This window comes from Stegostoma tigrinum, chromosome 9 (genome assembly GCF_030684315.1).
Source record: "Stegostoma tigrinum isolate sSteTig4 chromosome 9, sSteTig4.hap1, whole genome shotgun sequence".
Lineage (NCBI taxonomy): Eukaryota > Metazoa > Chordata > Chondrichthyes > Orectolobiformes > Stegostomatidae > Stegostoma > Stegostoma tigrinum.
Window position 1 is genome coordinate 17,013,719 of NC_081362.1, and position 14,769 is coordinate 17,028,487.

Genomic DNA, 14,769 nt, shown 5'->3' on the forward strand with positions numbered 1-14,769 from the left:
CAGGGGCTGGAAATAAGTGTGCACTGATCCAGGCTTCCTGTGGGGCACAGGGTCTGATGTGCTTTGCCCAGAGAGCATGACACAAGCTCAAAGGCTTGACTGCTACAGGATGTACTTGTACAATCTACATTAGATTGCCAGGATGTGATGATAATATCTCCTTCCACTGGAACAGAGGAAAATCATGAGCATATATACATAGGTAAGATCAAAAATGGAGGTGTGTAGCTGGACAATGAGGTGATACAAGCTCTTAGTAACTTCCTACTCCTCTGCCAAACACAGAAATACCTGCCGATTTAAAGGATTAGGACAAGTGAGCCTCAGTATTAACATGAACTTGGGATCAGTTTAGTATCTTTCACGGGTTCAGCATTTGGAATATTTCAAAGGTTTAAGTCTTGTTCTGTAGTCAGGTGTTAATGGTTACCATCTTCTGCCATTGCGTCAGTTCTTGTGTGTTTTCAGCCAGGGTTTTATTTTGTTTTATCACTAGTATACTGCAGCTACAGGGCATACAAATCGCGTTGCATCAATGAGCTAAAGCTCCTTTAACAGCACCTCCAAAACCCATGACCTCCAACACCTTGAAGGACAGCAGCAAACACCAGCACCAAGTTGGAAATATAATTGCCAATCCTACACTGGCACTTGGAACTCCCTCAGTAATAGGACAGCGGAAGTACCTTCACTACATCAACTGTATCAGTTCCAGGAGAAGTTCCATCCACGTTCCCAGAACAAGTATCTGCAATTAGTGTTAATAGCAGCTGTTAACGTAACATCAATGGGTGAGCATTTAATGGTCAAAGTTCCTGCAATCTCTCTTTTCTACTTTGTGAATTTCTCCCCACCTTTGTACTCCTCTCTTCTCTGTCCTCAATTTCCCCTTTGGCCACTTGTAGATAGCCTCTCAGTCCTTGCAAATTGTATAACAATCATTGACTGTGCATAACTGCAAGCAGATTTCCTGAAAGATAACAGAAGTACAAAACAGAATGGGAAGGAAAGCAATAACAAAGTTTCACAGGATAAACAACAGTGTAGATGAGGTCAGCTGCTCAATCAACATATTCACTCTGGAACAGTATCAGACAGGGCAACACTCTAAGCTACTTTGTTAAATGAAGGTTGAGAGTTGGGGCTGAAATTTTTGGCAGTTCAATAACTGTAAAACTTGTCCTAGTAAACTGTGGCTCTTGCTTTTCAGTTTTTCAAAACCAAGTTTTCTAGGAAGTACAGAACTTATTCATGATTACGCCTAAAACTGAGAGAGAAAACATTGGAATATTTTGACTAAGGCAGCCCATTCAAACACATTCATCTAGTCCAAAGGAAATAGCTTCAGTTCAGTTTAGCCTTTGAGAGGCAGGTCAAGAAACTGATGGCATTAATTCAACTTGTAACTGTGCTGTTGAATGACTGTTGGGAGAAATCAAGCCAAGCTCTGCAGCAAAGGCAGAAGTCCCATAGGATTAAAGAGGAAATTGTAAACTGGATGATAAATTGGCTATTTCATAGAAAGCTAAGGGTAGCAATTGTTGGCACCACTTCTAATTGGACAGCAATTAACCCTGGAATCTTGTTTACAATATTTGTCATGTTGAGGGAGGAGATTCTCTGAAGAAAAATGTTGAAGTTTGGTGGGAAAGCAAGATTTCAGATCATTAGCTCTGCCGACTTGGGAACCTGATAACCAGCATTGTAACAGAGCATGCAAACATGGCAAATGTGGAAATGTTACCAGCGGTAGTTGATAAGTTATAGAATGTTCTGATTAGACCTAACAGGAGAGTATCTACATTCTGTTCTGGCAATGCAACTCAAGGAGGATAAACTGGACTTAGAGCTGGATGATAGTGTAAATTCACCAGCATCTCTGAACAGGTTGTTCAGGAAAAATGGTTAAGTTACAAAGAAAGATTGCAGAGACAAAGCTTGTATTCCCTGGAGTATAAAAGATTAAAAGGAATTGAGGTGTTTAAGGGTAGATATGAAGAAACTAGAACCTCTGCTGGGCATGCGCAGAACAAGGGGCACAACCTCAAAATAAGCATTGATACCTGGAAATGAACATCAATATACAGGATTTTAAAAACCTGCAGCTCTTCTTTGTAAGAGGCCAAGCCATAGATATTTAAAATGTAAAAACGGAGCTTGATGGATTGTAATTGGAGAAGGGAATTGAGGGACAGGGATTAGCCATGATTTCATATATTGGCACAGAAGGCTCAAGAGCTCGCTCCCGTTGAACTTAGTACCTGCTATTTAAGTGAGCTGTTAAAAGCATAAACATTAAAAGAGTTCCTTTATTAAACAGACTGTCAGCCAGTTTTTGTCTTTGGTTATAGATCATATGACTCAGAAGCAGTAATAGGCCATTCGACTGTGCTCCACCTTTCAATAAGATCACGGCTGATCCGATTACTTCACACTCCTACCTACACTCAATAACCATTCACCCCTTTGCGGATAAAGAATCTACTTCTCCATAAAACATTCAAATCCTTTTCTTCCACAATGTTTTGAGCACCAAAATTCCAAAGATACGCCAAGAAAACATTTCTCTTCACTCTTTTAAAAAGTAAGCAGCCACCCATTTAAAGGGGTGACCTTCAGTTTTTGACTCTCATAAGAATAAATATCCCTTCCACATTTATCCTGCAACAGGGTTAGGGCTCTAATTCTAATGTTGTCAAGGCCCCTTAGGATCTTATATGTTTTAATCAGCCACTTACTCTTCTAAGCTTTACCAGATACAAGTGTAATCTGTAAACCTTTCCTCAAAACAACACACACATTCCAGTATTAACTGAGTAAACCTTTTCTGAACTGCTTCCAATGTATGTACATACTTTTCAAATAAGACGACAAATAGTGTTCAATACTCCAGATGTGGTCTCACCAATGCCCTGTATAACTGAAAGTCTTTGGGTACTACAATATCTGTACTGATAACAAGATCCTTGTGTATAAGGCAGTCATCCCTCCAATTCTTTTACAAGGCTCAGAAACTTGGGCAACATATGGCTGTCAACTGAAGGCCCTGGAGAAGTACCATCAACTCTGATTGAAATGGATTCTCTGCATCAGTTGGGAGGACAGGTGTAGTAACATCAGTGTTCTTGAAGCAGCCAAAAGCACGAGCATCGAGACCATGATAATCTGCAACCAACTCTGCTGGGACAGCCATGTGCTTAGAATGCTCAAGTTCAAACTATCAAGGCAAATCAACTTATCCAGCTCAAAGAAGACACTTGAATGAGACGAGGACCAAGGTTCACCGTACTAACATTTTCCGATACTTCGTACATGTGTCATCTAAATAAACCAAGAAATGCAATATAGACATCAAGCCTGGGACACACTTGCTCAGAAGAAACCAACTTGGAGGAATCTCAAGTATGAACGGACAATTTTTCCAAGAACAACTGTTGGCAAAAGGAAGTACAGAAAAGGAACCAGAGAAAGGAATACCAGTGATCTTGAGGCCAATAACTAACCCTACCTCCTGAAAACACCAACCAAATTTTGTGGTTGGAGATGCAGCTCTAGGTTTGAGCCCATCAGCAACACAAGGGCTCATAGAACCTACGACCAGTGACACAGAATTTCCTGAGTGTACAATCCTTGTTAGAGAATGATTGCTGATGACAATAATTGATGCATAACTGCCCTACTTTTACACTATTTCCCACACAATAAGCAAGAAAATTTGATTAGCTTTCCTAATTACCTACTGTACCTAAGTATTAACCTTTTGTGATTCATGCACTAGGACACATCTGCATCTCAGAGCTCTGAAAATGTTCACCATTTAGATTACATGTTTTTTACAATTTTCCTGAAGAAATGGACAATTTTATATTTTCCCACAACATACTCTATTTGTCATATGTTTACCCCCCACACCCCCTCCCCGCAATAATAACCAAAACAGAATTCCCCTTGTCCTCACGTTCCACCCCACCAACCTCCAAATCCACGCGTCATCCTTCGACACTTTTGTCATCTGCAATTGGACCCCACCACCAAAGACATTTTTCCCTCCCCACCCTTATCTGCTTTCGAGAGGGACCACGCTCTCTGGGACGCCCTTGTCCGCTCCACACTCCCCTCCAGCCCCACCACACCCAGCACTTTTCCCTGCAACCGCAGCAAGTGCTACACCTGCCCCTACAACTCCCCCCTCACCCCCATCTCAGGCCCCAAGAATACTTTCCACATTAAGCAGATGTTCACCTGCACATCTGGTTAATGTGGTATACTGCATCCGCTGTTCCCGTTATGGCCTCCTTTGCATCGGGGAATCCAAGTGGAGGCTTGGGGACCACTTTGTAGAACGCCAATGCTTGGTTCACACCAAACAACTGCACCTCTCAGTCACGAACCACTTCAACGCCCCCTCCCGTTCCTCAGACAATATGTCCATCCTGAGCCTCCTGCAGTGCCACAATGATGCTACCCAAAGGTTGCAGGAACAGCAATTCATATTCCACTTCGGAACCCTGCAGCCCAATGGTATCAATGTGGACTTCACAAGCTTCTCTCCCTCTACCGCATCCCAAAACCACCCCAGCTCGTCCCCGCCTCCCTAATCTGTTCCTCCTCCCACCTCAAGCCCCATCTCCTACCTACTAACCTCATCCTGGCCCCTTGACCTGTCCCTCCTCCCTAGCTACACTCACTTTTACTGGCTCCATCCCCACCTCTTTGACCTGTCTGTCTCCTTTCCACCTATCTTCTCCTGTATCCATCTATCTGCCTCCCCCTCTCTCCCTATTTATTTCAGAACTCCCTTCCCCTCCCCCATTTCTGAAAGAAGGTCTAGGCCCGAAAAGTCAGCCTTCCTGCTCCTCTGATGCTGCTTGGCCTGCTGTGTTCATCCAGCTCCACATCTTGTTACATCAGATGGTGCCTCAGTTTTAAGACTTATCAGATAAATGACAGCTCTGACAGGCAGCATCCTTTCAGGAATGTACTTGTGTGTTAGCCTTTTGATCTTTTGAATAAACTTGGATTGGAACTTGAGCTCCTGACTTGGAAGCAAGGTTGCTACCAACTAAGCCATGATTGATAACAGATAAAATGAAAAAATAATTATTACCAGGGTTGAGAGGTAATAGCAAGTCACAAAAGTGAACAAGCTGGGGTCCATTCCTCTAGAAAAATGTTGAGCAATGACATCGTTGAGCAAAGTCTTTAAAATTATGCAGAAAAGTAGTAGATAATGTAAGTCAGGTTGAAATAATATTTGCATGATTTTTATTAGCTTGTAAACATAGATTGCAAAGTATTTCAATAGTCATTACAAATAAAATAAAACAAAAGATAAACTAGTGATCACTGGAATAGGACCAGAGAACAAAGCACAAACATTAACAAAGGAATCACTAAGCTTGTATCAAAGACCCACACACATGAATTGACCCCCACCATCTCAAGTAAAAAGAATAAGGCATACAGAATTCAACAACATTGTTTCCAGAATCCTTTCATCATCATTGTACTCCAGCATCTGAAGGTGCTCACAGAGGGCACTGACACAAGGAATAGATGAGAAAGCTGCAATTACTGCTCCAGAAGGCAGTCAAAGAGAGATTCAGAAAAGCGTGAAACAATAAAAACACAAATTCAAATATTCACTTCAGTAGGGATCAGGTAGCTTTAGGCATCAAAGGGGTTAAATCAACATGAGTACAATTCTTACTTCAGTATAATTCATTTTAATCACCTGCAATAAATAATAGCATCATTTGAAATTTTCCTTAATTTTTTTCTTTAAAAAAATTGATGAATCCAACAGATAATTTTTTAATAATACTCAGGTGGTGCAGAGCTGATCAATTTGAAACAAAGCATTTTAAAACCAATTAGACGCTTGCATGGTTTTGCACAGAGATATTTTGATTATATTTGGAGTGGGAAATGCATATAAACTGCTCTTTGGCATCATGCCAAGAAATAAATGGTTTAAAAAAAATCAGTTGAAAATACCACAAAATCATTAGTCTTCATAACGAACAAATACTTAGCTTCACGTGGGTGTCAGTACCACGTCATTTTTAGTTTGCCTCAGATTCACTGATCAATTATTTGAAGGACTCCTGGGTACGAGACAGCTGCCATAATCGCTGCTATCCTTCATGGCAATGATGTAACCAAAGCACCAGTTGGTACATTTGACAAATGTAATAAGTTGTTGCACAGACATTTCAGTTTCACAAATCTCAGTAAGGTTACTTAAGTATGGATATGCAACATTGTAAACAAGTCATTTAGTATCAGTATGTGAAAACAATTTTTTAAAAATTTAAATACTACCAACAACTGCTGAAAAAAATGCAACTAAAATTCAATAGATCCAATGGGTAGGTTTCAAAATCTGGATTTAATCTACTAAAAAACAAAAATGGATCCACCAAGGGAATCTAGAGTCATGTAAACTAGTTACACTCATCGGTCAGGAGAGGTCTAGTGAACCTTGAGTCCACGGTCTTCCCATACTTTCTTGAATAGGCAAATGGAGATAAAGTTTGTTCAATTCTGGAAATAGGACAAGATGTTTCTGGGCAATCTGAAAGACACAAAGAAAATAAAGTCAGCAGATACAATTTATTTTAAAACAAACCATTCCTCTCATCCTCCTCTTCCATGCTGAACTGGGCACCTGGCATCCTATTCTTCCTCTACACTCTGGATTTTTATGTAACAAAAACTCAGGTTCACACATTACGGCGATTAACTCACTCTCAAACTCCCAACTGGGAGTGGTGGACAACAAAAATAACATGTATTCATATAACATTCTTAATGTAGTAAAGCACAAGAGTGTTATCAAACAAAATTTCGGCAGGGAGCAAAGTTATCAGGACAGGTGACTAGAATAGGAAGTTTTAAGGAGTATCTCAAAGAAGCAGAGACCTTTCATGTCACACAATGAGAATGGCTGCATGGGTGTGCCAGCATGCATTTTGTGCTCAAGTCTTTGGAGCAAGGTATCAAATCACCACCTTTCACATGACTGTTTTACCAGAACTGAGGCTGAAATAATTAATTGAAACCACCATCAGGTCCAAATAGGATCGAATTTCTTAATGCAAATCTATCATATATTCAGTGGTGGAACACAAGCTCAACCCTAAAACTACCTTAAGTGTGATGTAAAATTTAGTTGAGTTTAACAGACAAAAACATGGCAAACTGAAAACTGCAAGAAGTCACAATACTAATGGAAATGTGTAATTACATTTTCTGCTGCTAACCTACCCTAAACTGGTGTTAGTATGTCTTCAGTTCTCTGCATGAAGACAGATAGTTGGCAATTATTTGCTGAATCACAACAAAGTGCTGTCAATTCTTTATTACGGATAAGGTGAGCAGGCAGGTTCTCCTGACTCTCAGTTAGAATGGAGATCAAATCCTGTGTTAGCTTCCATCTGAAAAACATGCCTAGATGTCTAAACAACTGAGATGAATGCTACCTCCCCCCCAATCAATGAGAGTCCCCTCTTTTTGTGCTAGCTAGAGCTTAGTTGGTGGTACTCTCACTTGTTCTGAGAGCTGTGGGATCAAATCCCACTCCACAAACTTGAATTTATAGTTAAGCTGACATTGGAAGTGTATACTGAGGGAGACTATACTATCAGAAGTGAAATGCGAAGGAAAACAAGACCCTGCCTGGCATTCTTTCAAAAAAGTGCAAGGAACATTTTCCTTGATCATCTGGTTGACATTTATCCCTCACAAAAAAGTAACGGTCTGGTCATTACCTTGTTGTTATTTATAGGACATTGTCGTCTACAAATTGGCTGTTGCATCCTCTATTCTACAACAATAACCGAATTTGAACAGCATTCAATTAGCATTAAAATACTTCGAGACCTCCCAAGTCATTACATGGTATCTTGCTCTGCATACTCAAATTTTAAATCCATCATAATTGCTTCATCCTCTTAGTAAACCTTACCTGAAATCAGTGATGGTTACAGGTAATGATAAACTGAACAGCAAAAACTGGTCTGGCAATCACATCAATCTGTTCCCTTCGATCATTGTGGACAGAATAAAAATTTTCAAGGCAAGCGACAGGAATACTTTGCACACATTAAAACAGAAGCCAACAAATCCACAGGATGCAAGAGTCTGCTACAATACCCATCCATCTAATCCTGTGTTTCACATCAAATGCCGTTCCAAATCTGTCATAGTTCAAGTGTCACATTTTCTACATACAGTCTTCTATACTACACTGTAGTTGATTGGATGGAACTTTACATTCTAACATAAATCAGAACAGTACTTTATAGAATCTGTCCATTCATGGACAGGTGTATGAATAGGAAAGGTTTAGAAGAATGGCACTAGTTTAGCTTGTGAAATTTTATCAGTATGAACAAAGTTGGACTAAGGGGTCCATTTCCATGCTGTACAACTAATAGCTGACAAGAAACAAAAGCCAGGAAATGAAAAATTTGCAATAAACCCTGCAGAGTTTTGTGTACTGTGAACAGGTACTACACTGCATAAAATTGGAGATTTTCACATGTGATCTATCCCTAATGTTTCACAATGACCATTCTTGGGGCTTGCTGGCGACTGCTACCCATTAGAACTGAAGTAGGGGCTATTTTCTGTTATAGCAGATGATACAGTCAGCTGGACAGTAGGCTCTCATGTCTGACTCACAGAATGTTGAAACAGCCATTTTTGCCCAGCAACCTGCTCCGAGATTCAATTATGATCAAACTGTACCTCCAGTCCACTCTCTCTAATTCTTACCTTACAAAAATCCATTTATCTCTAAACTGAAGGTCAAGACAAGTAAATTTGTAATACTTTAAGGTTTTTAATACAAAGCAGAATATTTCGCACTCTTGCAGAAAAAGAGAGAGGAAAGCAATACTTTGATAGGATACCTTTAGAACAATCCACTAATTTGCTCTGTGTCCGAATCAATGTCAATGTCATAGAAACAGGACCGAGTGGGTAGTCCAGGCATGGTACTCATCTACAAGGAACCAAAGGTAAACAAGATTGAAATTAAGGCAAACGACTGAAATAAAAGCAATAACAAAATACTTATCACAGCATTCGTAGCATCAAGAAAGGTCATTTATGTCATCTGTCCTATGCTAGGATAGATGCCATTTTTACAAAGTTCATGCTATGTTCTGAAGACAGGCACAAAAACATTCAAAGACACATCACAGGATGAAAACACAATTACTGCAATACTGTATTCACCCTTAAGGCAGCTCTCCCAAGCTGTCAGAGTGCTTAAAGAATATTGTTAAGTGATTTCACAAGCCTGTAGATTGAAAAAATTTCTGCAATGATTCTCTCACAATGTTGAGAAAGATCACACCAGGTTACACCACCAAACAAAATTTCCCAGGCACCCAAGAAACCCTTAATTTTCCTTCCCAGCAAAACAGATGAACTTATGATCTTCCAATCAATTCATGCACAAACTGATCCACAATTTTTCATTCAAAAGTATTTTCTACCCTTACCAAAATAATGGTAAAGTTGCTATAATCCCAGAAGACCAAAGGTTGTTCTCTCATGAGAGAGGGGACCAACGGTGAATTTAACCTAAGGTTCACCACACCTCAGGCAAGGGGAGAAGTCGAGAAGCAGGGCCATTTATGGTGACATCAGCTGGTTTAAGAATTGAACGTGTGCTGTTGGCATCACTCTGCATCGTAAACTTGCCATCTAACCAACTGAGCTGACCAATTACCTAACCTTTACCTAAATAAGTCCTTTATATATGCGGCCTCTTTGGCGGGTAGACAAAACTTCAATGATTATACTCTGAAAGATTCCCAAGGCCCTGAGGAAGCTGACAGTCTGGCATGCTTGAAAACAGCCCCTCTAACTGATTCTGCTATTTAACTACCAGGAGATGCCAACTGATTGTTACGTTGATTCCACACATTTGCCTTTGCCCTCCACACTTGATATCCCTATTCAATTAAAAAAGTATTGATCCCAGTTTTGAATATTTTAATTGAATTTTCTCATTTCTAGCAACTTTTTTTGTTGGAGCGAGGGTGGTTTGGGTGCTCTAGATTTCTGGTAGCCTTTATGTGGTGTGTTTCTGACATCACTCCGAACCTGTGCAGCTCCAGTTTTAATTATATGATTCTCTATTCTAAACTTTCAGTCAGAGAAACGATTCTGTCCATGTACCTATCAAATAACTTAATTCACATTATCAAAGTCAAGTTTATGGATAGAGAGAGACTGGGAGGGAGAGGGAGGGTAGAGTTTACAGAAGTCATAACTTGAGAATAACGTATAAACTTAACAGATAGAAAAATACATACTTTTAAGCTGATGAAAATTAACCTACCTGATGATCACAGGTCAGATAAATACTCCAATCCGCACAACAGACATATGTAAATTGGTGTGCCAGTTATCACAGAAAAGATTTTTACAAGTTTGTAATCATTCTAAACATTTCTGACGTTAGGAACTGCTGACATGTCAAGAACCTGGGCGAATATTGGGAAACTTAAGAAATGCATGTACAGATAGGTCTACCTGAAAGGACAATTGAAATTGTATTATATAATGTCTTTTGTCACTCACAGTACATTGCAAACAACTAGGCACTTTTTGAAGTGTACTCACTGTCACGGAATCAGGGTAGCAAAACAATCACCTTGTAACAATTTTAAAGTTGTTCATTGAAGAATAATATAGCAGAAATGCTAGGGAGAGCTCAACTTTTTCTAAGCTATAACATAGGAATGTTTAGAGTTAATTTACAGGGTCAGAAGGAGCCTTTAATACCTCTACTGCGAAACAAAATCAATACCTCTGGCAAAGTAGCATTCACTCAGTGCGACAATCAGCCTAGCTGTTGTTTCAAATCTTGAACACACGACCTTCTTCTTATATAAAAAAAGTTAAGCCCTATCGCTGAGCCAAACATTTAAGTATTAAAACCATAAGAATAGAATTTAAAGTTCAAACTACATCCAACACAAACTTGGATTTTACAATGATACTAGTGTTGCTCATCTATTACTTTGGAGGTCTGAATGAATAATCTAGCAGAACACAAATTCCAATCCCAAAATGGCATTTTAAAGTTTTGAATTCAAGAAATCTGGAATTAGTAAAAGTTATCAGAAGTTGTTGGATCATAAAAACCCAAATGGTTCTTTAATGATCTTTTGGGAAGAAAATCCACCAATCATACTTGATTGAATCTTAACTGCCCTTTGAAATGTTGAGCAAGCCCCACAAGCTAGAGAAAGGTTGTGTGTTTCTATTAACTACTCATTATTAGCAATGATAGAGAGGATGGCCCAATTCAGGAAACCAGAATGTTGAAGTAGTTTGCATAAAGATAAGAAATGATAAAGGCAAGAAGTCATTATATGTGGTACATTGTACCCCTAAAAGTACGTGCATAATACAATGGAGTACAGAAATAACAGGAACTTATCACAAATCTATATATTGATTTAAAAAAAAAATCAGGTTGGCAAGGTAACCTGGTAGAGGAATTCACAATGTTTTCAGCATAGCTTCTTAGAAAATCAAGTTCTAGTCTAATCTAGTCCTGGTATTGTGCAACATGTTAGTGTTAATTAACAATCTCATAGTAAAGGTGTCCTTAAGTAGCAGCAATCGTAACTTGACTGTATAATTCAAATCAAATCAGTTTGAGGGAGAGAGGAGTAGGTCCAAGGCAAGTATTTGAAACTTAAATAGGGGCAAAATTATGAAAGCTAATAAAACAAAGCTAGCTAAACAAATAAAAATTTAGTTCACAAACATATACTAAAATGGTGACAGATCAGAAGGTCACTGGACAGAATATAAAACAGCACAGATTAACAAAAAGATTAAATAAAGAGAGAAAAATAATGGACTAAAAGATAAACAGAAAAGCAGATAGTAAGAGTTTCTACAGATGTTTGAAAAATGTTTACACAGTGAATGTTGATCCTATAAAAAGGTAGCAAATATGCCTGGGTGATTTATAATGGAAAACAAGGAGATGGACGATGAACTAAACAGATATTTTGCATCGAAAAATAAAACTTTATTTATAGAAGGAAGAACAAAAGAACAGTAATATTTAAGTGGAAAAAACTACAGAAATCTGCATCACAAAGGGAGTTAGCGGTACTTATGCACAAAACATCAAGCTAGTACACAACTGCAGCAGGTTCAAATGTGCTACCATCACTGAATCCCCAACTATCAACATCGCTATGGTTATTATTGACCAGAAACTCAACTGGACTTGCCACACAAACATTGACTACAACAGCAGATCAAAGTCTAGGAATACTGGGGCAAATAACTCACCTCCTGACTCCCCAAAGCCTGTCCTCCATCGACAATGCACAAGTCAAGACTGTGTTGGAATACTCCCCAATTACCGAGAGTACCACCGCTCCAACAGCACACAAGAAACTTGACACCATCCAGGGCATATCAGCTCATTTGATATCCACAAGCACCCATTCCCTCCACCACCACCGACATTCATTAGCAGCTGAAATAACCCCATGAAGGCCAGTATCCCGTCACCAAGTCATCCTTTACTTCTGCACAGTACATGACACTGACCCAGTTCACTCACAGCTGCTCCTGAGCAGAACCCCTGACACTCCTGTTTATATCCGTCAGCTGGAACTTGCGGATTGTGCTCTACCACATCTTTGATAATCACTTCGCACACCTTCCCTATGACAATATTAAGTTGAATGGCCTGCTGATTCTTGCTTTCTGTCACCTTCCCTTTTTAAAAATAAATAATTAATTTGCAAGTTTCTATTCTATGGAAACTTCTTTGAATCTCAAATTTTGCAAAATTAAAGCCAATGTGGATGTGAGTTTGCTCGCTGAGCTGGAAGGTTAGTTTTCAGACGTTTTGTCACATTCGAGGTAACATCATCAGTGAGCCTCCGAGGAAGCGCTGGTGTTATGTCCCGCTTTCTATTTATCTGTTTAGGTTTCCTTGGGTTGGTGATGTCATTTCCTGCGTTGGTGATATCATTTCCTGTTCTTTTTCTCAGAGGATGGTAGATTGGCTCCAAATCAGTGTGTTTGTTGATGGAGTTCCAGTTGGAATGTCATGCTTCTAGGAATTCTCGTGCGTGTCTCCGTTTGGCTTGTCCTAGGATGGATGTGTTGTCCCAAAGTGGTGTCCTTCCTCATCTGTATGTAAGGATACTGGTGATAGTGGGTCATGTCGTTTTGTGGCTAGTTGATGTTCATGTATCCTGTTGGCTAGCTTTCTGCCTGTTTGTCCAATGTAGTGCTTGTCACAGTTCTTGCAAGGTATTTTGTAGATGACGTTCATTTTGCTTGTTGTCTGTATAGGGTTTTTTTCAAAACTCGCTAAAGCCAATGTATCAAGTATCTCATTAGACATCTCTTCTGCCACTTCAATGTACTTGATGTAAACACACTGCAAGCAGTTCAGAGAAAGTCTCCTAGATTAATAGCTGAAGTGAATGGGATGTTTAATAAAGAACAATTGCACAAGATAGGCTTGTATCCACTGGGGTTTAGAACAGTATTGAAATACAGAAGAATTTCAGGTGTCTAAATGAAGGAGACGAAGAAGGGCACTTACTCCTTTGGGAGAATCCAGGACTAAGGGATCAGTGTTTAATTAAGGGAAAAAAAAGGGGTCACTCATTTGAAGAATAGTCAAGGAGAAATAATTTTCTCAGAGTTGAGACTTTGGAAGTCTCTTTTCCTCAAAAGGTAATGGAAGCAAAGTCTTTGAAAATGTTTAAGGTAGAAGCAGATATAGTCTTTCAACCTCTTGTTTATCAAGAAAATTAGGGCTAGGCAGGAATCTGGAGTAACCAGATCAGTCATGATCTGAATGAATAGCAGGGCAGATTTAAAGTACTGAGTGACTACTTCTGCTCATAATTTGTAAATTTACATTATTTAAGATATTTTCTAATTAACCCACTCAGCGACATAATCACACACCTTGGAGCAGGTGGTACTTGAACCTCTTGTTTCAGAGAATGTTAGCATTCTCCATGTTCAGTGACAGATGAATGATAAAGGAATGGAATGACTTTATGACAAAGTGAAGGTGATGCTGGGTGGAGGCTTGTTCACAGTCTAAATATATCAGTATGGATCAGTTAGGCAGAATGATCTGTCTCCATGTTGCAAAGTTTACATATTTCAGAATGCAGTTCTTACTTTCTTAGAGAAATAACAGGATGCATTGCTTTTCCAGAACCAAACTTAAGTTCTTCAGGATTGGCAGCAGAGGCTGCAATAAACTTATTGGGCCAAATCTATGTCAGATTCACTGCCTGGGAAACAGAGCAGGAATGAAGGGCAGTAATGCAAAGGTGCATTTAGTAAGTCTAGTCCGCATTTTACACTGCGGCGCTGACAAGGTTTGCTGCACAGCTACCCCACCTGAATTTAAAGTAGTGTGAAAGAAGAAAAACACAATAAATCAGACTTGTAATTAGGCCAGTGGTACCAGAATGGGCAATTATTCCTGAAATCCATTAAAATTCTGACAGTTATGGGGCCACTAGATAAAAAGCACAAGAATCGCTTAGCTTCAAGAAATTGTTTTGAAATAAAAATAATGAAAGAAATCAGCGTCATTTCGCTGCACTACTGGCCTTCCAAATGACTAAAACTGCATGTTGCAACCTCTGCCAATATTGTATTTTTCATTCATCTGTTTGATGTGGGTACCTTTCGCGCAGTTGCCATTTGTCTGTACCTAATTGCTTGGAGAAT

The 14,769-nt window shown here is 39.3% G+C and overlaps 1 protein-coding gene across 1 annotated transcript in view; it reads right to left on the reverse strand.

Annotated features, from left to right (window-relative positions):
- Positions 1 to 5,251: 5,251 nt before the first annotated feature.
- The window catches only part of mthfd1l (methylenetetrahydrofolate dehydrogenase (NADP+ dependent) 1 like), a 140,751-nt gene continuing 131,233 nt past the window's right edge, over positions 5,252 to 14,769 (reverse strand). The window contains exons 27-28 of the mRNA XM_048536079.2: positions 8,919 to 9,010; positions 5,252 to 6,577 (exon numbers count right to left, since the gene is read on the reverse strand). Coding sequence (XP_048392036.2) covers positions 8,921 to 9,010 — 90 coding nt within the window. The 3' untranslated portion in view covers positions 5,252 to 6,577; positions 8,919 to 8,920. The remainder of the gene's footprint in view (positions 6,578 to 8,918; positions 9,011 to 14,769) is intronic.